At 50.0% G+C, this 24863-nt stretch overlaps 1 protein-coding gene across 6 annotated transcripts in view; it reads left to right on the forward strand.

Annotated features, from left to right (window-relative positions):
- The window catches only part of KCNN3 (potassium calcium-activated channel subfamily N member 3), a 199215-nt gene that overhangs the window by 160308 nt on the left and 14044 nt on the right, over positions 1-24863 (forward strand). For all 6 annotated transcript variants that reach the window (XM_021088692.1, XM_021088691.1, XM_021088689.1 and 3 more), the window contains 3 exon segments: positions 5698-5839; positions 13295-13405; positions 24166-24293. In XM_021088692.1, the coding sequence (XP_020944351.1) occupies positions 5698-5839; positions 13295-13405; positions 24166-24293 (381 nt within the window).

Genomic DNA, 24863 nt, shown 5'->3' on the forward strand with positions numbered 1-24863 from the left:
AGATAATTTTCCTTCAGAATTTTGAAGGCTTTGTTCCATGGCCCTCTAGCTCCTAGTGTGGCCATGAAAATGTCCAAAGTCACTCTGACCTCTGATTCTTGGGTTTGACCTCTCTCTCTGGATGCTCCATGGAATCTTCTCCTTTTCCCTGGTGCTCTGCAGTTTCACAATGATGTGCTTTGGTGTGAGTCTATTTCCATCCACTGTGCTGGGAACAGTGGGCCCTTGATCTAGAAATGTGTGTCCTTCAGCTCCGGGAAATTTTTTAATGATGTCTTTAATTATTTTTTCTTGCCTTCTTTTCCTTCTTTCTCCCCCCGCCCCGGTTCTCTCTTTCTGAAACTCTTGGTATTTGAATTGGTAGACTGATTCACTAATTTCCTTCTATTTTCATCTCTGTCTCTGTCTCCTCTGCCTTTTGGGATGCTTCTTCAATTTCTCTTCCAGCTATCTAGGAGGACTTTTTTGGTGTAGTGTGCCATCCCCGTCTCATGGGTCCAATGTCTTGTTTTATCTCTCTTACGATGTTAATTATACAATTTGTTTCAAGAGTTCTTCTCTGTGAATGGTCTGTATTTGAGCCAGAGTCCTTTTTCTTTGTTTATTTAATTGACTGATTTGGTCTGCGTCTTTAATGTTGACGACTTTCCTCGGGTATCTGGGGACTCCTGGTTGTCTGCTGATTTTTAAAAGCCAGGAACTAAAACTGTTAGTTGCAGAGGGATCTGAAGAGAGGGCAAAAATGGCATGTGTGTTTAATCTACCATCTTTATCCAGCCACACAGTCTTCCATATCTATCATTTATTTCATAACACTAGAAAGTGAGGCGTTTCCTCTGTGGGTTAATGATCTGGCTTGTCTCTGCGGTGGCGCTATTCCCATCTGAGGCCCAGTGCAGTGGGTTAAAGGATCCAGCGTTGCCGCAGCTGTGGTGTAGGTTGCAGCTGCAGCTCAGATTCAGTCCCTGGGCCCAGAACTTCCATATGCTGCAGGTGCAGCCATTAACAAAAAAAAAAAAAAAAAAAAAAAAAAAAAATCAAAAACCATAGTCCACACCCTAATGATAAATTAATAACTGTAGTAACCCTTTTAAACCCCCACCTTTTCATCCTTCACCCTTAAAAGAAAAACATGGGACTCTTTTCTTCAAAAAAAATCTCTATTGCAAAAAATATCATGAGATTAGTACATGAATTTGTGACAAGGGTAAACCACTCTAAAATTGTGAATAGGTTTGGAAACAATTTCTCCCTCCTCTCCACACCCACAGTCCTGAATCACCAGCCCGGCTCTCTCACTCATCACTTCCTGCTTGGGGAGCTGCATGCGTGTTTTATCTCCATGGCGATGCTCCAAGCCACGGGAGAGTAGGGTGCGTGTCCGATTCATCTCTGAATCTTCTGTAGCCCCTGCCAGAGGGGAGATCATCAAAGTTTGATAAGCCAGGAATGAATAACATCCTCAAGATCTGCTTCTCTGCTCAGCACACATAGTTAACACCAGTGGATTTCATTTTTTTTAACTGTTATCTTTTATTTTTTTACAGCCACACCCATGGCACATGGAAGTTCCCAGGCCAGGAACTGAATCCGAGCCACAGCTGTGACGTACACTGCAGGTGCAGCAACACTGGATCTTTTAACCCACTGTGCCAGGCCAGAGATCGAACCCACACCTCCATAGCAACCCGAGCCGCTGCAGTCAGATTCTTAACCCACTGCGCCACAGCAGGAACTCCACCAATGGATTTTAAATGGTGAATGGAAAAGACATCCACAAGAACACAAAGAGAAGTTAGAGAAAAATAAAGCAGTCCATCTCATTTCAACTTTAAAAAGACAGATTACTGTTTGCTCTTATTTAATTTTACTTCGAGTTCTAATCTCTTTACCTCGGAGTCCACCCACATATGAATAGGATGGGCCGTGGTCCTGAGGGCAGCCGAGCAGCTAGGGAACACTAGTTTAAGCCTCCTTTTTTTGCAAGGAAAGCAAGATTTTAGAGACCCGTGTCCACAGCACAGCGAGTAATGTCCACAGAAGACAGGCTGCAAATTAAATCCAAACCCTTGGTTCAGCATTCAAGTCTCTCCATTGCTTCTCCCTGGGCACCTGCAAACTGTCTAGATATGCTCGCTGTCTGGGGCTTGCCTTCTTGATCAGTTTTGCAGGTAGCTGCTAGTAGAATCATCCTCAGATACCAAGTGTCTCGTGTCCCTTCTTTGTCCAGCCTACCTACAGTAGATTCCTTTCATCCCTGTATCAGACGGTTCTCTAGCCCAAACACCAAGATGGCTTCATCTCTGCTCCTTCATCTTCATCTCTCCCTGCTGGGACCCTCTCCCCACTGCATGTAAACCCCTGCCCCTGCATTTTTCCGTAGATTGTTTCTCAGACTGATAACACCTACTCTTCTCAGCAACAGTAATTGCTGACATTTAGTGCCCGCTTAGCTGGGACTGAGCACTGTGCTAATATTGCTGATGGATTACTTTCCTTAAGCCTCCCATCAGCAGATAAAGAAACTGGGTCACAGACAGGTTGAGTTATTTGCCCACAGCCGTGGAGCAGCTTAAGGTGGAGCTGGGGCTCCAAGCCGGGGGAAGCCGAGCCTGAGTCCAAAGGCTCACCTCCTCTCTACCCATCACTTTGACCTCCCCATCCTCACACCTGACCCAAGACCCTTTCCAGGAAATGTTGGATGAATTGACCGCCCCAGCTCGGCTCTACACCATGCATTTATGCGTTGCTGGCTTATGACACAGAGCAGTTTTTAAGTCTTTGTCTGCGTCCCCACACTCCATTGGTCACGGAGTCTTGCTGCTTCATAGACTCCAAAGTCCATCCCTCCAGGGAAGGAGTCCCCACCACTGAGAGCCAGGATCTGCCACCATTGCTCCCAGTCAAGAGCAGCAGGGGACTGCATCAGCCCCCAGGGCCTGGCAGGGAGAAGGGGACAGGGAAGGTGGCTGCCCATTTAGGACCATGTCAGACCTGGGACAGGGCTGGTGTCCTAGGCAGGGGCAGGACATTCCCTATCTTGGGGACCTGATCTGGGCGCTACCAGCCTATGCTACTCCTGGCTGGCCAGATGAGCAGACACAGGCCCAGCCCTGGGGAGATGAGGCCAAGTGGAAGGAGCAGACAGCCAGGGTGCCCTTGGGTAGCAGCAGCATCACTAGGGAGCAAGGGATGCAGGCAGGAGAGGGCAGGCCAGGCAAGAAACCTGCAGAGCTTTGGGGAGGGCTTATCTGCTCTCCACATGTCCCCCTGGAGTTCCGGGCATGCATGCCCTTGTGCAGACAGCTATGAAAAGCTCAAGCCACCCCCTTATGGTTGCTGGTGGAGGACTCAAGCTGGGCCTGGACAGCCCACCAATGACGTGCTCACCGGGATCCGCTAGGGCCAGGCTCAGGTGGGCAATGAAAACTGCTGCCTGTACCTCCCTCCTGGCACTTGCTTCTCTCCTGGCACCCCCATCCCTGGGTTGCATCTTTGTAAACATTCTGCTCATCACCTGCAGACCACTCTTCCCAGCGGGCTGTGTCGCCTTGTCATTCATCTCAGGAGCCTAGAATCATTTCCAAGGCCTCTAAGACCAAATGCAAACCTCTCATCCTGGAATTCAAGGCCTTCCAAAATCAGACCCTGGGTCTCTAAAGCTACTCGTCACCTGCTCCTGGAGCCCAGGTGCCCTCTTCTCGCTAAAACTTCCTCATCATCCTCCAAGGCACGTAAGGGACGTAGTGAAAAGAGCATGTGCTGTGCTTTCATGATTTCCTGTGTGTCCTTGGGCAAGTGACGCCATGTCTCTGTGCTTCCAGCTGCTTACCTATAAAAATACTCTACAGGATGTTGTGAGAATTAGAGTGTTTGGATACAAAGCGCTAGCCGCACGGTAGGCTGTCCTCTGTGGCTGCCACTAATACCGTAAGAGTCAATAAATAGTATTGGGGAGTTCCCGTCGTGGCGCAGTGGTTAATGAATCTGACTAGGAACCATGAGGTTGCTGGTTCGGTCCCTGGCCTTCCTCAGTGGGTTAAGGATCCAGCGTTGCCGTGAGCTGTGGTGTAGGTTGCAGACGCGGCTCGGATCCCGTGTTGCTGTGGCTGTGGTATAGGCCGGCGGCTACAGCTCGGATTAGACCCCTAGCCTGGGAACCTCCATATGCCATGGGAGTGGCCCTAGAAAAGGCAAAAAGACAAAAAATAAATAAATAAATAGTATTGGCCACCCTGGGCCCTTGGTGGCCTCCACTCCCGTGCCCGCCACCTCCTTTCTGACTAGCAGACTTCCGCCTCCTTTTAGGTCCATCTCCAGATACACCTGTACCTGCAGCCTTTCCTGCACAACTGACCTGGGGGGTGGTGGTGGGTAAGGGGAGGAAAAGCAACCTTTGCCAGTTGCCCACCAGGTACCAGCCCAAGGGTGTGGAGACCACTGACAGTAGCAGCTAATACTTTCTGGGGGCCTCCTTGTGCCAGACCCCATCCCAAGCGTGTCATGTAAGCCTCGTTGGTAACTCAGTTCTATGGATTAAGGTTCCTAAATGGCTTTCTGCTCTATCCACCTGGGATGGTTTGGTCTCCCTGGCCCAAGCTCAACTTTCCCATCCGGTGGCCTCCAAGAGGCTAACGGGGAGATTTTTCAAGGAGTGTTGTCTCCATCGTTCAGGCTCATCCTGTTGGAGATATTTTAAATGTTCTATCTGCTGCCTTCCCTCTGCCTGGAACACCCTTCCCCCTGGCCTGCCTGGAGAACTCAAGGCTCTGACTAACCTTTCTACATTTGGGTCAAGGTCATTGCCCTTTCCCTCGTATCCTCCAGGTGCCTTGTCTACCCAGTTATTATCAACCCTTCTCCAAATGTCTGCATCCTCAGGGGAACCCTCCCCTGGGCCGGGAACCCTAAGGGTAGGGGCTGAATCCTGTTCATCTTTCTATTTCAGTACTTGGCACAGAGCCTGGCACACAGTGGGCCTTGGTGTTTGGAGATGAAGGGAGGGAGGAAAAGGATGGGGTGCGAGAGGGCACTGGGCAGAGGGAATGGTGGTGATACCTCTCCAGCTGGTTCCTCCCAGGACAAGACAGCCACAAGCCTCCATCCAGCTCAGAAGAGGAGGCTGTGCCTCCATGGAGACCCCAGAGCCTCCCTGGAAACAGTTCCAACAGAGCCCTGGCTCCCGCAGCCTCCCTCCAGACACCTGGGAGGTGCCAGTCTTTGGCTCCATCAACCTTCTTACGGGAAATTGCTAAATGTGTTTGCTGATTTTTTTTTTTTTTGACATTTTCCCTGTTCAGGAGCTTGTGATTTCAGATTAATCACATCCACATACATTTAGACTGTCAGCTTGGAAGGGAGAATCTAAATTTTATTACTGCATGATTTCATCCAAAGCTATTTTACCAAAAGGATGGCTACAATATGGTGCAAATCATGACAAAACATTTTACCACCGGGCCCAAGCTCATGGTGGGGGGCAGGGGGAGGCACGGAGGGATGGACGGAGAGCCGCTGGCAGGACCTGGGTGGGCTGAGTCCTGGTGGCTTCGGTCCCCTAGAGAGATCTATGTGCCATCATCGCTGTTGTCTCCACCTCGGCAAAATAGCACACTTCCTTCTCTGTCCAGGTTTGCCCAGAGCCCGGACGCCCAGGGATGGCTGTTCCGTTGACTAACTCCTGTCTTCCCCCGGCAGGTACCATGACCAGCAGGACGTAACTAGTAACTTTCTGGGTGCCATGTGGCTCATCTCTATCACGTTCCTTTCCATTGGTTATGGGGATATGGTGCCCCACACATACTGTGGGAAAGGTGTCTGTCTTCTCACGGGCATCATGGTGAGTAACTGCCTCTGCCCATTACCCTTCCCTCCCCACAAATGCTGCCAGGAGCAGCGCCCTTCATGGCAAGCACAGAGGGGCTTCCTCGTCCGGGCGTGGGGCCAGCTGCATGTCCCTGTGCATAGAAAGGCAGATGTGAAATCTGCATGGCTTCTCGCTTTGGAATCTCCTTGTCTTGGATAGGTATAGGTCCCGGTTCCTGACAGTTAGTGGGCTCTTCATGGTCCCCCCAGAAATGGGGCTGGGTGAAGCAGGCCGCGAGCCCTACCCTCCGCTCCCATCCACACTCTGCCCGGTGTGCTCACCCTGGCCGGCATCAGAGCTTGCAGTTATTAATTGTCTGCTTTCCTGACCCCTGGGCCCCACAGACCTTGGCACCACATCTGATAAAGTTTAACTAGAACTCACGGAGGCAGAGACTGGGGAAAGAGCCCTGAACTGGCCGTACGAGACCTGTGACCTGGTCCTGGTGTGATGACATGGCCCTGGGCCAGCTCTTGACTTCTCCATCTTTGGCTTCTGCATCCAAATGTTGAGATGCTGGGCTCCGAGCACCCGACTCCTCCCCACGGTGGTGCCCCCTAGCCTGTGACTGCACCCTCATCTCTCCCCAGGTGCCTAGCAGCTATGCTGCCTCCTTTTAAAGGTGTGTTTCTCCCACCTGTCACCCTGCCACTCCTACCCTGTCGCACACTGGTGCCCATCACACAGTACAGCGTATAAGAGGAATGTGGATGGGGAGTCAGACCGGAGTCTGAGTTCCCACTCCTGATCCTCGCTGTGAACCCCGGGCAGGGCACTTAGCCCACTGGACCTCAGCATCCTTGAGTACAAAGGCCTGCCCCGCCCCTCCGCATGGCTGGTGATGAGGAGGGATCTTAATGCTTTATGTTAACCTGATCCATCAGCAACCAGGAACCGTGCTCGCCATCAGGGCTGGCCAGTCCTCAGCATCCCCTCCCCACTGCTCCTTCACTGGCCATATGATGGAGGGGGGCCCTGCTCTTTGACTTTCTTCCCAGAACCCTAGGCACAGGGTGAATGTGCAGGGCCCTCTTTTTAGAAAAGGAAGCTGAAGAGTTCCCGTCGTGATGCAGTGGAAACGAACCTGACTGGGATCCATGAGGTTGCAGGTTCTTCGATCCCTGGCCTCGCTCAGTGGGTTAAGGATCTGGCGTTGCCGTGAGCTGTAGTGTAGGTCACAGACATGGCTCAGATCTGGCGTGGCTGTGGCTGTGCCATAGGCCGGCAGCTGTAGCTCCAATTCAACCCCTAGCCTGGGAACCTCCATGTCCTGAGGGTACGGCCCTAAAAAGCAAAAAAAAAAAAAAAAAAAAAAAAAGAAGAAGAAGAAGAAGAAGAGGAAACTGAGGGTTAGAGAAGACACAGGCATCTAAGCCTGCATATTGTGGGGTGGATAAGAGGCCTGTGGCTTGGTCCTAGGTCTCCGTGGTGGGTTACGACAGCCCTCCCCGAGGAGCCCTCGTTGCACCCCATCACGCTTCCACGAAAGTCCTCCCAGCGCACTCTCAGATTTCATTCATCACTCCCATTTCTCCAAGAGGAACCATAAAAGGCCCTCCTTTTAAAAGGGAAATGATTCTTTTCTGCAGTGGGAAGGGGCTTCATTCCTCACCAAAGGTGGGGACCACCCCACTTCCGCTCCACGCAGCCTGGCAGCCTCCCGGGACTGATCTCAGTGACAAGGCGGCCTGGCCGCTCCGAGCAGAGGCAGCCATGGGGTCAGAGGCCTGGGGCAGTGGGGCCGGTGCGCAGGGGAGGTCCAGTGCTGCCGTGTCACAACTGGACACAGTCCTCTTCCCTCCCCTCCCGACTGAAATCCAGAGCTGGCGCACATTAGCAAATCTTGAGCAGCAGTTCATGACAAAAGGCTTAGCGCCTGGGTTGGGATAAACCACAGTAAGTGTGAGGCCTCAGAACAAATAGCTCCCATCGGTTAGTAGGAGTCTGTCTGGCACAGCTCCAGCTGTCACCAGGAAACCAGGCAACGATTCTTCCTTCCAGAAAGGAATGAAATGCAGCCCGAAGGCCAAAGCTTTCCTGTCTCAGAGCCGCTCCTGGGGCGCGGGCTTTGTGCCTCAGAACTAGCTCTCAGCCAGGCCCGGCACAGAGCCGGGCTGCCAATAGGGTGGATGGCCCTGCTGGGAGCCTCCGTTATTTTTAAATACCAGCCATTCTCCCTCTCAGCACGGAGCTGTGCCCCGTCCAAGAAGCGGGGCCCCATGGCCACCGTTTCCCTGGTCCCTGCATCTCAGGGCATCTGCTCAGCACAGCTAGGGGTGGGGTGGGCAGGTACCCCTGGGCCCCTCCCTGTCTCCTCCTGGCATGGGGTCTTTAGCACCCTCTTTTGCTCCTGGGGCTACAGCAGTTCCTTGGAAGGGCACATTTTTTCTTTGCAGAGAAAGGTATGATCAAAGTGGAAAGAAGAAACGGGCGAGGAGGAGCCCATACCCACCTCCTGTATTAAAAATACAGCACATGCCTTTCATCTCCTCCTTTTGCACAAACCCTGTTGCATAAATACATACCTGTCTACACCCAGGAACAGGGAGCTTCCCTCCATTCATTGTCAGTGTTTTCATCCCAATTAAAGTCAGCCTGCCTCACTCTGGGGTCAGCCACAGCGGGGAACCCTGGTGGCGGGGTTTTTTTTTTTCCTAGCAAATGGGGCTTTTCTAGCTGAGTCACTCCTTCGCAGGGTTTTGCATGGCTGAGGATCCCTTCCTCCCCTCCCCCAGCCTCCCCACACTCTATACATCTCCCGATTATTATTGCAAGTGCCTTTCCTAAAGGTAGGCTTCCTGTTTGGTTACCATGGACACCACGCAGGCCAAGGCAAGGCCTGCTCAGGAAGGGAGAGGAAGGATTTGTGTGTGCGGGCTGTAAATAGTCTTAATCATTGTTTTCTCTTGGCAATCCCAGTAACGGTGTAATTATCAACCATTAAGCAGGGTATATAATTGTCTGAGCAACTTGACATTGTTGGCACAGGCCTGGGGTGCCTGAGAGGTCTCACCCGCAAAAGCAGATGTATCAAAGTCCAGCGTCTTTCCGTAATGAATTTTATGATGACAGTTACAAGGCAGAGGGGAGGCTGAGAATATTTAGCATCCAGCATGGGCCTTTGAAGGTCTTGCGGTTCTGCAGGCATCTGGAAGACATTTGCGGCCCCCAAGACTGCTTGGTAGGGACCCCGTTTCCGTACAGCCGTTTTCTAAAGCTGCATGCACTCGCTGGACCCTTCATGAGTTGGGGACAAGTAGACAAAGGCTTGCAGGATGTCTGCTGGGGACACTGAGCTTTTCCCCAAGGCGTCATGGGCGATGCTGCTTTGAACTGCAAAAGGAACGGGATGATGAAGAAAAAGGTAGCACAAATTGAGTCATTTGGGGAGGAGGGAAGAAGAGGGCTCAGCAAGACATCTGCTTAATGTCAGTTTTAGAAGATGAGCTTCTCCCTGAAACACCTTGGTTTCAAACCAATTGATGTTATTTTAGTTGTTACATGGAATCTGTTGCAGAAACAGAATCCAACTGTAAATCCTCCAGGCTTCCCTCCTCCATTTGTCACTTTCATTTATGTTTTATTTTCTTTTATGCTTCTTTAGTTAAGAACACCTCATACTTTTCCCCTTGGGATACTTGTTTTTTGAGATTCTAAGGTTTTCCAGCTGGAAAATGTTTCTTGGAAACAAGAAGGAGGGGGACCGGTGTGGAGGAGACGGGGTCTCCGCATGGGGTGCACATCTATGGATGGATTAGGCACGTTCACCCCAGGGCAGCTGCTCCGTTCTCTGGTCCCCTCCGTGCTCCTGCTCACTGTGTACCCTGGAAAGTATGACCTCATGAGCGGTGGACCCTCTCCCCTCCCGTGGAAATCGGGTTGGACAGAGAAGGCACAGGGAATCCAGTTGGTGTCAACTGTGATTCAGGACTTGGCACATCCGAAGGCAAAAGTCTGAGTCATGGATTTGCTCCACAGTCTGACCCATGGAAGTCATACCCACAGCTGCTTGCCCTCTTCTGTCCCACTCCATCCTCTCCTCACATGCCCCCTCTGCCCACCAGCCACAGCTGAGATTCCCCAGGAGGACAGCGAGGACAGCATGAGCTCTCACACCCCCCAACTAGCCAAGCCCTTTGGCAATTTCTCTCCTCTCTCTCTCTCTTTCTCTCTGCCTGCAGCATATGCAAGTTCCCAGGCCAGGGACCGAACCCATGCAACAGCAGCAACCCAAGCCACAGCAGTGACAATGCCATATCCTTAACCCACAGAGCCACCAGGGAACTCCTAGCAATTTGTCTAAAACTAGCCCGCATCCCCAGCACGTCACACAGGCTTTCCCAAACTGCTCACCTTGCCCTGTCAGACCCCTAAGCTCATCTAATTAAAATGGCCAGTCATCCCTAAAGGAGCATGGGTGGTCATTAAACCATGTAAAGTGAACACAGCAGGCAGCAGGCGGGGGTGGGGTGGATCCCATAATACTTTCTTTATTTCCCCTAAAAATCCAAAGCTGTTCATTAACTTCTGACTCGAGTCTTAGGCTCCTGGTTTTTCCTGCCTTCCTCTCAATCCCATCAGCCCAGCCTTTTTTCCTAATCCTCTGCTGCTTCCTTTCCTCCTCCTCTGTCTGTTCCCTGTCTCAGTCTCGGCTCAACCCTCTCTCTACATCTCCCGCCTCCCTTCCCTTCCCTCTCCCTCTCTCTCTTTCTCCCTCTCCCCCAGATTCACCCCCCCACACACACACACACTGGAGGGGACCAGTCTGGATTTCAGTACCTGTTCACCACTTTCCAAAGGTTACTGACGTCTGACCCAATCTTTACAAAGTAGCTTCTAAATGGAAGTGAGCAGATTAGGCTTCATTATTGGCTACTTCCCTAATCCCCTCCAGACAAAGGATTTTCTAAAAGAAAAGTTGAAAGTCTGCACTGCTATCTATCCAAGTTAGAATTAGGGGTTAAGAACCCAATGCCCTTCAGAGAACTATTCATAAGGGTGTCTTGACATCTTTAAGTTGAAAGCAACCGGGAAATGTCTTCTAGCAGTCATCCTCCTGCCTCTGTGCAGAACTGTATCTTAATCATGTAAGATAGAGGCTTCCTTAGCTCAAACCCTCTAGCTTCTCATTAGAACCCTCCTGCCTCCAGCAGGCTGGCTTGGGAGTCACGGGAGGAGGCGTGGGGCCATCCGTCTAGACCCCGGCCGTTCAGGATTGTGGATGGTTGATTGTTTTCCTGAAGTTCCCAAAGTGGCATGGGGAGCACAGAGGCTCCTTCAGGCTTGTTCTGCCCCCGGCTTTCAGGGGTGATTTAAGTAGAGTTTCCCAGGACCCAGGGAGATGGGGGAGCCTGGAGCCTGGGAAGAACCCTCTCCATGTGACGTTCCATTTTTAACACTATGATATATCCCTCTTTTTGGGCTTTCAGCCCAAAGTTCTTTTGGAACTCCATACAAAAGAGAGGGATCATGTCCTGGGCCTGGTGGAGGGGAAATGGAGCACACGTCTTCCCTCTAGAACAGCTTCTTTTTAAGCTATTTTTTGCTTTTAGAGGCCTGGCTCCATTGATGACACCCACAGACCAGGCTGTCCGACTGCCCGTACATATCCTTTGAAAATTGGGCACAGAGGCTCCTGCGAGTCCACAGATGCCAAGAAAACAGGGCCGTCCCCGAACAAGAAAGGAAAATGAGGTCAGAAAAGGAAACTTCACACAGACGCTGTTCTTTTCAGTTTGTTGTGCTAGAAATGGGTGGCTGACCAAATGACCAAATGTACCAAACACGAGATTGTTTTAGTGGGAACCCTTGTGAAAAGCGAGGGCCCAGTGTTGCCAACCTGAGCCGAGCCAAGGCCAGCCTTTGCCAACCTGTGGAAGAGGAAAGAGAGAGATTGCGAAGGAGCATAGAGAACTGACCTACCTCTTGCATCCCGACCCACCCCAATTATAGCCCAGGTGATAACAATTTTGATAATAGTCTTTATTCTTTCCCGCACATTCTGTTAGACCAGGTGAGCCTCCCAATGTTATCTTTTGCTAGATTCCTCCAATCCTAGGACCTCAGTTTGCTCAACGGAGCCCTCTGGCAGCTATAATTCCCATTTGGCATCGAGGGGATCGGACCGCTCACTTTTCTGAGCTTATCATCTCTTTCCACAAGCGGAGGTCAGGGCGGTCCCGGGGGCCCGGGTGCAGGAAGAGGGCGCTGGGCGAGGGTGGGGCTGCCTTCTGCCGCTGGCAGAAGAATCTGGGAGGAGCCATTCTCTCCCTCCCCCCAGCGCCCATAGGCCGGTGGGGGAGCAGAGGGAAGACCACTTCAAAGGCCTTCCGGGAGGATGTCAGGATGAGCCGCATTCTGCTCATTTCTCATAGTCAAGCACAGATCCAGAGGATCAGGAGAACGACCTCACTCAGGTTCCTAAGGAACCTGATTTTTTCACTCGCTCTCCCTGAAATGGACCAACCTGGGCAGAATAGGAACACTGCTCTGGAAAATACGGAGAGCTTTCTGCAGGTTCTCTTAGAATCCTGGTTTGAGGCAGGCGTGTTGTTGTCGTCTTTAAAATCTCGCAAGATGGTGAATCCACGAGCCTCCTGGTAAAAGCAAGAAAGAACTGATTTCTTGTGCTGAGTCACAGCTAGACCTGCAGGTAAAAAGACTCAGCTGAGGCGCGAGCTTAATCACTGAGGGCTGTACTGTGCCGACCGGGGTTTCCCTGAGCAGCAGCCTTGGGGGGAAATGCTCTGCCTTTTCATTAGATTATTTTCAGGAACGCTCTCCACCACCAGCAGGAGTTCCATCCAGGCAGCATGGCTTTCTTGCCTCCGGACCCCCTGCTCTGGAGGTGGTGGTGGGGCTGGGATTGGCAAGAGAGAGAGAGGGCTTGTGCATTGAACCTCTGAGCTCCCTGCCCAGCCTGGCAGGTGACCAAGTGACTGTCCCTTGTTTTAAATTCCCCCGAGCCTCAGCCCCACCCAGTATCCTGTTCCATAAAGATGTGGCTAGTTCTGGAGTTCCCTGGTGTCTCGGCGGGTTAAGGAGCTGGCACTGGCACTGCTGTGGCTCTGATCGCTGCTGTGGCATGGGTTCGATCTCTGTCCTGGAAAGTTCCGCAGGCTGTGGCCATGGCCAAAAAAAAAAAAAAAAAAAGAAGAAGAAGAAGACAAAGTGGCTAGTTCTACGGAAAATCAGCCCCCCAGAGGCCAGCTCTGCAGCTAAGACAAGAGCATTGCAGACCCTTTCACACATGCGGGAGTCAGAGCCCTGATGGGTTTTGTGGCTTGGCCTTGACCAGCCAGAGGTCAAGTCCCCACTCCACTCCCAGAAATCCCACAGTGGGCCTGGGACACACCGAGTCTTCCGCCTGAGTCCTGCCTCCTACTGACATGCTCTCCCCTCCCCGGTCCTCTTGCTGTCCCCTCACAGGGTGCAGGCTGCACTGCCCTGGTGGTGGCCGTGGTGGCCCGAAAGCTGGAACTCACCAAAGCAGAGAAACATGTTCACAACTTCATGATGGACACTCAGCTGACCAAACGGGTAAGAAGGCCACTGTCCACGTCTTTGTGGGGGCACTTAAGACCAATGTGGGAGTGGATAAGCAATGAGGTCCTGCTGTCTGGCACAGGGAACTGTATTGCCATACCTTGTGATGGAACACGATGGAGGATAACGTGAGAAAATGAATGTATGTATATGTGTAACTGGGTCGCTTTGCTATATAGCAGAAGTTGACAGAACATTGTAAATCAACTATAAGAAAAAATTTAAAATAAAATAAACAACAAAGACCTTCTGTATTAAAAGAGAGAGACCAAAATGGGAGCCAGTTACAAAGTAGCCATGATAGCTTAGGGCCTTACCTTTCAGTAGAGGGTTGAGGGAGACCCAGACACATGTAACCGGCTGGCTCAACATGGGCACAATTTCCCAGTGCTCCAGGCTCCCATGTTTTCTGAAATCATGACGCATGGTTCAGGCAACCAAAAATAATTTTCCTGATGATTAAATCTATAGCATTCAATGACAAAACCCGCCCCCTTGCCTAACGGTCCTGAGGACCTCACCCAGCATGAGGCGTTTCTGTTTATGCTCAAATATTTTCCTGATTAGGAATCAGGAAAGTCAGTAGAAGGTCTTAGAAGACAATATTGGAATTGTATCGAAATCTAATCCTTAAAAAAAAAAAAATCATTGCCGACAATCAGTTCTAAAGAACATTCATCAAAACGTCATCATCCAATTTGCCCCTTTTGAGTTTTCCAAAGAATGTTTCCCCCTGGTCCCCTGACGCAAGTGGTTAAGGAGGGTGAAAAACTGAATATAAGCAAGAACGGGGATATTATTTAGCTGCTAAAAGTCTGACACCCCACTGAATTGTCAGAGCAGAAGAGGCCCATTTAGAAGAGACAGAAACGAGCCTTCCAGGATAACAGCAGGCCAAATGAGCAAGGCAGGAGCTGTTTATTTAATGACAGCTTTTATGGAAAATTCTTTAGAGCTGCAGGCTGAACCAAGGTCAGTAATATGATTTCCTGCAAAACTCTCCTCTTTCCGAAAGAAGCGAGACACCAAGCCCTGTGCTGGGGTCTTGGCCGCCATAGCAAGTCTTTCTCCTTTAGGATTAAAGGGGGTTAGGACACCCAGGGGCAGCCAAATTTTGATGGGGGTGTTTGAAAGCTGGAGAAAATATTCAGCGATGAATGTTGCGGCGCGCCGTGGAAATGTGTTGGAAATAGAGACAAAGGCAGGAAGGGAGAACCAGAAGAGAGCAGGAGAGTGACAGAGTGTGAGCATGCTCCAAGGGAGGCCGTGGCGGAATGGGACATTGCCAAGGCCGCTCCAGTTTCTCAGCGGAATTATTTATGATGTTTGATTGTTTGGTCTTTGATTACATGTATTGGCTTCTTTAAAGAGTCTGTTAAAAAGAAAGGGTACAGCAAATATTCTTATGCTGCTGACACGCAGGTGGTCACATATGGTACCGTGTGGCCCTGAGCTGTCCGTGGTACAAGAGAAAAGGTGATGGGTAGCATCGGGATGGTAGGATTGAGGACCATAACCATGGGTCGGCCAGTCGGGTTTCGCCCTGAGAGCCCTGTAATCCACCTGCTTTCCATCAGCCCCCTAAGAATGCATGCACAAGTCCAGCTCGGTATGGCACAGATTGCCAAAGTTATTGGAACAATTTCGGTGCAGGAGGGAGGGACAAGGGAGTTTGGCCTCCAAAACCTTCTCAGAAGCTGTTTCGTAGAGCAGAGACATAAACAGTTTCTCTGTTTATTCTGTTTGCTTTTTGAAACCAAGGATATACTTTGTGTTTCATGTTATTCCTTTGTCGTCTCTATTTTTCACCCTGTGAATCAGACACTAGAGGAAAATAAAGCCAGGGAAAGCCAGCTCCCTCAGATGACAGGAAAATAAACAATTTTTCTGCAATATAATTGTAGAAGGAGATGAGATTGTGGTTGCTAATTTCAATCTTTCAAAAATAATTCTCTAAAATCCTCCTCAAGTCCACTTACTTTTGGAAAAGCAGGACTAAAAATCAAATCAACAAATATTTATTGCCCATCCACGAGTCCAAGGCACTTTTTTAATCGAATAACATCTCACTTTTCTGAGAACACTTAAATCTGTTGAAATGTCTCTTTAGTGTCTAATATCTTTGCCCAGAGAAACAAACAACACAAAAGGGATGGTTCTTATAGAGAGAGGAGTCTCAAAGCTGGCAGGACTGCAAAAGTTCTTTTCTATATAACCTTCACTGAAAGAAAATTGGCTATGAACTTGACCTGCTCTGGCTTCAGGTCCCCCAGCCCTGGTCTCAGAGGAGCCCACCCTTCTTCCCCTGCTGATGCCCCATCCGTCCTCTGTCCTCTCCACATGGCCCACTGTGTCCAGCTGGAGTGGCTCAAGGGTCAAACGGATGCTAAGCTCTGTCTATTCCTAAGATCCCAGTGAATTCGCAGAGAAAGGTCAAATTGGGGGAGGGTCTGATTGGAGCATAATTGCAAACCTCTCAGGAGTGGACCATTGGTAGATTTAACAGATAGAAAAGCCATCTCTTACCAGCACAGGCAACCTTAATTCTTCAAACAAAAAAAAGAAAGTGAAGAATTGTAATCTATTAATCATAAAAATACTCAAATTGTTCTGGTGTTTATTCATTCCGCCTGTCTTGCTATAAAGTCTCCAGCCCAGCCTTTACCGCTAGAATAACACTATTTTTATTTATTTATTTGCCAGGGAGGTGGGGGGTGGGGTAGAGCGGGGCGGTGGTCTGATAGCACAGGGTCAGACTCGGTTTCTGGTCTTCGTGAATCCCAAGACTTTTCTTCTCTCATTTGTATAACTTAGCATACCTGGTGGCAACGTCATTCCTGTATTTCATGCAATCAGACCTTCCCACACTGCCTTTGCAGTGTAACTGCCATTGTTACTCTAGCGTTGTAATTTATTGATAACCTCTAGGCTACTAGATAACATATAGGAGTTCCCACTGTGGCTCAGCAGGTTAAGAACCTGACATAATGTCCGTGAGGTTGCAGGTTCAATCCCTGGCCCCATTCAGTGGGTTAAGGATCCGGCGTTGCCGTGAGCTGCGGTGTAGGTTGCAGAGGTGGCTCAGATCAGGCATGGTTGTGGCTGTGGCTGTGGCGTAGGACGGCAGCTGCAGCTCCAATTTGACCCTAGCCTGGGAACCTCCATATGCCGCAGGTGCAGCTATATATATATGTATTTATATATATGTGTAAATGACACACAGAGAGACTATTAAAAAGATACTAGATCCCCTGTCTTTTCTCCCACTCAACACTACCCGTCCCCATCTCTGTTTTATGTAACGAAACACGTCCATCACATCTGGATGCCACACCCTGTGTTCTGGGGACCCCAAGATAAGCAAGGTCCCTGCCCTCATACTTACTGCCTGTCCTCAAAGAGCACCTCTCTAAAGGGCAGGGTGGCCCCCCATGGACACACTTGGCATGAGAGGCACCAGGGACAGGAGACGTTCCGTTTGCCACACCTACCGCCCACATAAGCCTGCAGACATCTCCAGCGTGTGTACCCCTGGCTGAGGGTTGCGCCTCCTTCTCCTCGCCCCAGTGAGTCCCCTGCCTCAATTACTTCATCCAAGTACATTTGCCCATGAAATCAATGAGTACGACCCAAACCAAACACGTATCGTTCCCATAATAACATCATGGTTCTTGTAGTCTCCGGGCTGGAAAGTTTAGCAGCATCTCAGACTCCTGCTCTGGTTCCCATAGCAGGTCTCAGCTGCTTCAGAAGCTGACTTGGCTTGGCCATGGCTATTTATGCACCCCGGCCTCTCCAGGCCCTCTGCCTATCATACTTAGAGCCACCCCTTCAGTCCTGTGCCATCACCATTGCTTTCTACCTTCCCATCTCACTTGGGCCCTCCCTTATCTGGGTCATACTGTACTCTGCTTCCTTGCGAATCTCCTTAGACTCTAAGACTTAGCTCTGCACGTATCACCATCCTGCTTGAAAACCTTTCGTAACCCCCTAAAACCTACTGATCAGTGCTAATTTTTTTTTCCCCAGCAGGCTAATTCAAAGGTTTACCAACAGTAGGGAGGTCTTTTATAAGAAAAGATGACAATAGTCATTGTTGTACCAGATGCAGAAAGTCTGGCTAAAGAGCACTAGACTCCTGACCGACAATTGCTGGGTCCATGAGTGGATTCCCAGAACAGGTCTTATCAGATAATCAATTAAGCAGTTATCAGAAATACTAAATTCTCCCCAGAAGGAGAGTATAAATTATATTACCCACTGAAGTTCTGTCCCAGGCAGATTGGGTGCAGTTTTTTCTTTAACAGTAATCGTAAGAACTATGAGCTTTTGAGCTGGAAGGGTTCTTAGGGGTGAGCGTCTCTGGCCCAGACATGGGCAAGGGTGGGCCCCCAGCCGCATGCAACAAGCTGGGTCCTAGCCAGGGCTGCTGTTTGTTCTCGAGTGGGCAGGCGGCTCTCCAGCCAAAACCCAATGGGTTTTCCAAAACAGTCAGTCCCTTGGAACTCAGAGTGGGGGTTAGGGTCCCAGGCCTGCTGGAAAGAAAAGCCAGTTTACCTCCAAACTAGCTGAGCGTCACATTAATAGCAGCATAATGGACTCAGCGGCGATTCATTACGGCGTTGCTATGGGGAAAGAACTACAGACTCCAACCTTGAACCACGAAAGTGCACCCCTTCCTGCTTCCCGCCCCAGGGTCCTGCCAGCCACTGCAGTGGAGCCCCCATTTCTAAGTGTGGATGAGGCAGGTGGAGGCACCTGACAAGGGCATAAGGCATAGGATGGGGGAAGGAAGGAGAGCGCGTATAAGCAGGGGGATGAAAGAGACGCAGAGGCAGGAAGCCAGCAGGGAGCCTGTGGCCGGTGAAGGTGAGGGAAGTGGGGTAGGCGGTGGGGAAGAGGGGATGGCCCTGCGTCTAACAGATATCTTCAGTCAAGTGTCTGACGACAAGGCTGACCAGAGGGTTCTCCCATTGTGATTTTTATCATCCCTTTAGATGTATTCATCCAATTCAACCTCTGGAACGTCTTGAAGTAATTTAAGTCACACCCCGTGATCGTCTTCCTTGCTTCCCTCCCCTGCCTGGTCTCCAGGTGGAAACACCCTTTCCCTGGAAAGGATTTCTGGCAGCATAATGAGCATGTTAATAGTTCTTCCCGGGGAGCCCACCAGTGGGGCTCCTGGAATGACTCCCCCAGGGCCCCCTGTGGCTGCTGGAACCACAGGCGCACCAGAAGGGTGCCTCTCACCCAGTCTCACATGTTCCTCCTGCCACAGCCTCCCCCCTCCCCCGTACCACCAAGGAGCAGGTTACCCTGGCGGCGAGGCGGCCAGAGCACGCGGTTGACTTGGATAATACGGCCAGGAGCTCGAGGAACAGACATACGTGCTCTGTTTTACATTTTCTTTTGCGGGAGGTGGGAAAGCAGCTGACCTTTGTTGGGGGGAGGAACATCCATAAAGCCACCGTGGACCGAGCCGTGGTGCAGCCAGGCCCCTATGCTAAGTGTTTTAAGTATATTCTTTCTCATCGAGTCAATGCCACGATCCCATTTCACAGATCAAGAGCACTGTGTCGCTCCGTAGCCTCCTACTGTGCTGTGGTTTTTCTCGGTCGCACTTAGTGCCTGATCCGATATTACAACGTACACGCTGGCTCCACAAGATTAGAAGCTCCATGAGGGTAGAAATGTTATTGGTTTGTGCATCTCTGTAGTCTCACCCCGAAACGGTGTCTGCCCTATCGCCAGGACATTGTAAATGATTTTGGAAGGAACGAATGAGGAAATGGAGTCCTCAGAGAGGTTCCATACCTGGTTCAAGACGGAAATAGTTCATCCACATGTGGGGTTTTTCTGAGGGCCAGAGGGACAGTGTAAACATAAAGTGTTTGGCATAGAGCCTGGCACCTCGTAAGCTCCGTGAAGGTAGCTGTTATTATTTGTAAGATCTTAGCTGGATGACTCCTTGCCCAGGTGCATGCATCTCAGAGCCCTCCCTGCAGTACAGAGATCGTTGGCCCGTTCTCTGGCCCCCATCGGGGTGAAAGCATACACCTTTGGGGAGAGAATGTATAGACCCACGGAAAACAATCAGCTATATGCTTATGGGTTTGGAGGATGAAATAGCCTGCTTTCCATGCACAAACAGCTCTCTTCCAACCATTCCTGAGCTCATCAGATCGTGGCCAGCCTTACCCAGTCCTTCCCAGTTCCCTGACTCACCCTATTCCTAGTCTCACTCCCAAGAGCATCTTTTGGCCCTCGTGCCCCTGCGCGCAGGAGCACTCACAGGGTACCCAAGTCTTCATCAGGGAGCAGTGCCTAGGAGCCCCATGGAAGCTCAGTGAATCCCAGAGGGGCACACGCCCTCAACTGCTTCCCACCCCACTGATGCTCAAAGCAATCAGCCAGGTGAATTGGAGGGAGAACCTGGTCACAATCGCATTTACTGTCGACCGGGGAAAGCATAGTGCAGTTAAAAGCCTATTTCTTTCTCTCTCGCAGATATTGATCTCCTTAGCTTCGTGCCAGGCTCTCTGCTGGCAATTAATTCAGAGGCAGCACCAAGGCTTGTATGTAACCTCACTTTCCCACATACGCAGGGGCCTCCTGTTCAAACCCATAAAGATGCTGCGACTGCCTCGCTCCGCTACCCAGGCTGGGCTGGGATTTTAGTACCTTCTCTGTGGGCTAAAGTTAAGTGCAGGACCTGGACTCCCTGTTCTGTCATTATTGCTAAGTGAGGGCCACGATGATTAAAAACAAATCTAATGTCCTTTCCAGTTCCTTGATCCTGGAGAAGAGGAACTAATGTTGTTTGTGTAGAGATGACGTCGCGTCAGGTCTTTCTTCAGACCACGTGAAAACCTCCTGCTCCTTTTGGACCCGGCTCTTGTTTGGACTTTACCGTTAGCTGGCTGTGGGATTCTGGCCATCACGTTCTGTCTCTGAAGCTGTTGTTTCCTCATCTTGTCAATGGGGGTTGGGGCCAGAGGATGATAACTCCTATCTCTCGGAGCTTTCATAAAAGGCTTAAATCCACAGTGACTCAGTTTGTCATCACAACCTTCTGGTCTTGGTCTGTGCCTTCGTGTCTTCATCTGGAAAATGGGGATACTATTAGTACCTGCTTGAGAGGGTTGTTGTGAAGATGAAATGAGTTTACCCATATGCCAACTGGCACCTGGTAAATATTCACCAGGAGCCTCAGCACCCATCACCTCCTCGTTTATTGCCTCCTTTGGACCTTGTAAGAACCCTTAAGGCAAGGATTTATTTTTCCCATCTTTTTTTTTTTTTTTTTTTTTTGTCTTTTTGCCTTTTCTAGGGCCGCTCCTGCTGCATATGGAGGTTCCCAGGCTAGGGGTTGAATCGGAGCCGTAGCCACCGGCCTATGCCAGAGCCACAGCAACACAGGATCCGAGCCGCGTCTGCAACCTACACTGCAGCTCATGGCAATGCCGGATCCTTAACCCACTGAGCAAGGCCAGGGATTGAACCCACAACCTCATGGTTCCTAGTCAGATTCATTAACCACTGTGCCACGACGGGAACTCCTATTTTTCCCATCTTATAATTCAGCATATACTCCTAAACTGGCAGAACAAGGATTCAACTGCAGGCTTTCCAACTTCAAGTGTTGGTCCCATACCCGCCCAGAGACTGCACAAGCTCATCAGGGGAGTTCCCGCCATGGCTCAGTGATAACAGAACCGACTAGTATTCATGAGGACGAGGGTTCGATCCCTGGCCCCATTCAGTGGGTTAAGGATCCAGTGTTGTTATGAGCTGTGGTGTAGGTCACAGACATGGCTTGGATCTGGCATGGCGGTGGTTGGGGCGTAGGCTGGCAGATGTAGCTCCAATCGGACCCCTCGCCTGGGAACCTCCGTAAGCCATGGGTGCAGACAAAAAAAAAAAAAAAAGTTCATCGGTGTGACATTTAGCACTCTATCCGTGTTCCAAAGAGGAGACCCCTGTAACCAGGGCTCTGCCGATCATCCAAAATGCTGGGGCAGCCTTTCCCCAACCCCAGTTCTTCTGGGAGGCTTTGCTTGGAGGCTATGCACCTGGGGAAACTGAAGAAACCACCTGCCAGGCTGCCTTTTCCTGACAGAAGGGCGGCGGGAGCATGAGCTGGGCAGAGAGAAAGCCTTCCCTTCTCTGCCGCCTCCTTTGCCAGGAGGCTGATGTCTACTGTGGCCCCCAGATGGAACCCCGGTGGCCATCCCCTCTCTCCCTTCCCGGGGACGCCTCACCTGGACGCGCACCCTCTCCAGCCTCTGCTCCCCACCACCTGCTTCCTCTCAGGCAGGAACGTCCCAGAGGTGGGCCGCCAAGTCATTTAAAAACCATTTCCACAGTAGATTTTTACTGAACGAACAAAAGCACTATTTGTGTCACTTAGACATGTCTGAGAAGACCTAGCTGTTCTTTTAAAACATCATTTCAGCGCCAATGAAAAATATAATCCAGCCTTAGTAATAAATTTTTAAAACATACACACAAAAGTTATCAGCCTGCAAAACAATGTTTCCTAGGCCTTCCCACACGTCTCAGTGTTTCAACAACATCCCATCTGTTGATGTCAGTCTGAAGAAGCAGGCCTGTACTCTCCAATTTTATTAAAATCCTTTCTGGCTAGTAACCTCATTTCTACGAGGCTGGCCTACTTACTTCCAGGCCCTGGGCCTGTGGGCCTGTGCCAATTTGCATGGCTGACAGAAAGGGGAACAGTTAATCAAAAATCTATTTAGCGTGTGCTTAAGAAGAACTGTTTCCTCAGAGTTCCCATCGTGGCACAGTAGAAACAAATCCGACTAGGAACCATGAGGTTGCGGGTTCAATCCCTGGCCTCACTCAGTGGGTTAAGGATCCGGTGCTGCTGTGAGCTGTGGTGTAGGTCACAGACACGGCTCGGATCTGGCATGGCTGTGGCTGTGGTGTAGGCTGGCGACTACGACTCTGATGAGACCCCTAGCCCAGGAACTTCCATATACCACAGGGGCGGCCCTCAAAAGCAAAAAAAAAAAAAGTTTCCTCTTACTCTTGCTGCTAATTGCTGAAGATGTCTGTGTTTGGATTAAAACTTTGTCCCCTGCCATCTGGATGCCATCGATATGTCTCAGCTCCGTCTCGAGTTGGGTGATATCAGTGGTTTCCATGTCAACAGATGACAGTGTCATCTGTTGAAAAGTGTGATTGCGGTGCGGTGAAGGAGCCAGCCCTGGGAGTGAGGCAGCTCTGGTTTCACACCGAAATATCTTCGCTGATTTTCCGACACTGCTTGGAAATTTTTTCCATTTTATGCCAATTACACTGACATGTAAACTTGCCGTGTAAATGTTCTCGGCCATTTGGGAAAAGAGACAGTGGATTTGTTGATACCTGTATCCCATTGGGTGGGGAAGATACTTCCTCAAAGAGGCCTTTGAAAATCTCCAGAAAGACTGGCAAATACTGTACAATTATCACTTCTATGGGGAATCTTAAAAAATACCAGAAACTAGTGAATATAAGAAAAAAGCAGCAGACTCATAGATACCAAGAACAAGCTAGCGGGTCCCAGAGTTGGGGGAGGGGCCATAGAGGGGTCAGGGAGAGGGTGATAAAAGCTACTGGGTGATAAAAAAGATTGAAAAAAAAAAAAAAAAAAAGAGTTCCCTTCATGACTCAGCAGTTAATGAACCCAACTAGGATCCATGAGGATTTGGGTTGGATCCCTGGCCTCACTCAGTGGGTTAAGGATCCAGCGTTGCCGTGAGCTGTGGTGTAGGTCGGCAGCTGTAGATCCCTCGTTTCTGTGGCTGTGGCTGTGGTGTAGGCTGGCAGCTGTAGCTTCGATTCAAACCCTAGCCCAGGAACTTCCATATGCCGAGGGGCGGCCCTTAAAAAAAAAAAAAAAGAAAAAAGAACCTGGATGTTATTTAGGCTCAAGGATATATTGTACAACATGGGGAATAGAGCCAATATTTTGTAATAACTGTCAATGGAAAGTGACCTTTAAAACTTGTATAAATTGGGAGTTCCTGTTGTACCTCAATGGTAATGAACCTGACCAGTATCCACGAGGGGATGTGGGTTTAATCCCTCGCCTCACTTAGTGCGTTAAGGATCCGGTGTTGCCATGAGCTGCAGTGTGGGTCAAGGACGTGGCTCAGAGCCACGTTGCTGTGGCTGTGGTGGAGGCTGGCAGTTCCTAGCCTGGGAACTTCCATGTGCTGTGGGTGCAGCCCCTAAAACGAAAAACATATATAAAAATTGTTTTAAATTTTTTAAAATAAACAAATAAAATCTCTAGCTGATAGGAAATCTGTTTACTCTCTGAATCCAAGAACTGTACCACGTGCACTAAATCGAAATCTCACGTAGAGCGTGGAACTCCGCCTCCAAGGGCAGCAATGGTACATATTTATCTATTCAAAGTGTGCCCCAGGCCCCCAGGTCTTGGTAATGCAGCCTGTCTAAACATAGCCTCAGCACGAGCCGTCGAGAGGCAGACCTAGCATAATTAAGAAAGAAACAAAAACACCCCTTAATTTCGGGCTCCAGTCTACTGTGTCCAGTACAGGATTAATAAGAGATGAATTTTAATCAGCCTTTCTGAGAGTTCATGAATTGATTAAGGACAGAGGTCATCGCCGAATGTTTCCTTATGAGGTAGACGACACCAGCAGATACACAAAAACCACGTGACATGAATCTGGGAAAATTTCACTTGAGGGCAACTTGCTTTATTTCCTCTTCCTTAGATCAAGAATGCTGCAGCCAACGTCCTCCGAGAAACATGGCTAATCTATAAACACACAAAGCTGCTAAAGAAGATTGACCACGCCAAAGTCCGGAAGCACCAGAGGAAGTTCCTGCAAGCTATCCACCAGTGAGTATGCCGAGCAGCTCAGCCACCAGATGACCGCATTAGAAGTGGTGGGTTCCCCAGGGTTCTGTCAGTATCTTCTCATATACTTGGAGGAGCAGAAGAAATCCATTCTGTTCCACTCAGCAAGCACTGGGGGCAGTGAACTGGACTCAGATCCATCTTTGGATTCTTTGATTGCACCTGCCACGGCCAGACACTGGACAGGCTGCTATGGAAGGTGAAAATTAGTAAGACCCTCAGAGGGCTCGCATAGTCTACACGAAAGGAAGGGTTTTCAACCCTTAGCTTCCTGGAGCTTCTTGACCTTATGCAAATATCCATACTTCCTATTGACCTATGAGTGCCACATAGAGAAATTAGGAGGGAAAAGCATAGTCGAGGAGTTCCTGTTGTGGCTCAGTGGGTAAAGGACCTGACATAGTCTCTGTGAGGATGCAGGATCATCACTCAGGGGGTTAAGGATCTGGCATTGCCATGAGCTGAGTGTAGGTTGCAGGTTTGGCTCAGATCCGGTGTTGCCACGGCTGTGGCTCCAATTCAACCCCAGCCCAGGAACTTCCATGTGCAGCC

Source organism: Sus scrofa, chromosome 4, assembly GCF_000003025.6.
Source record: "Sus scrofa isolate TJ Tabasco breed Duroc chromosome 4, Sscrofa11.1, whole genome shotgun sequence".
Taxonomy (NCBI): domain Eukaryota; kingdom Metazoa; phylum Chordata; class Mammalia; order Artiodactyla; family Suidae; genus Sus; species Sus scrofa.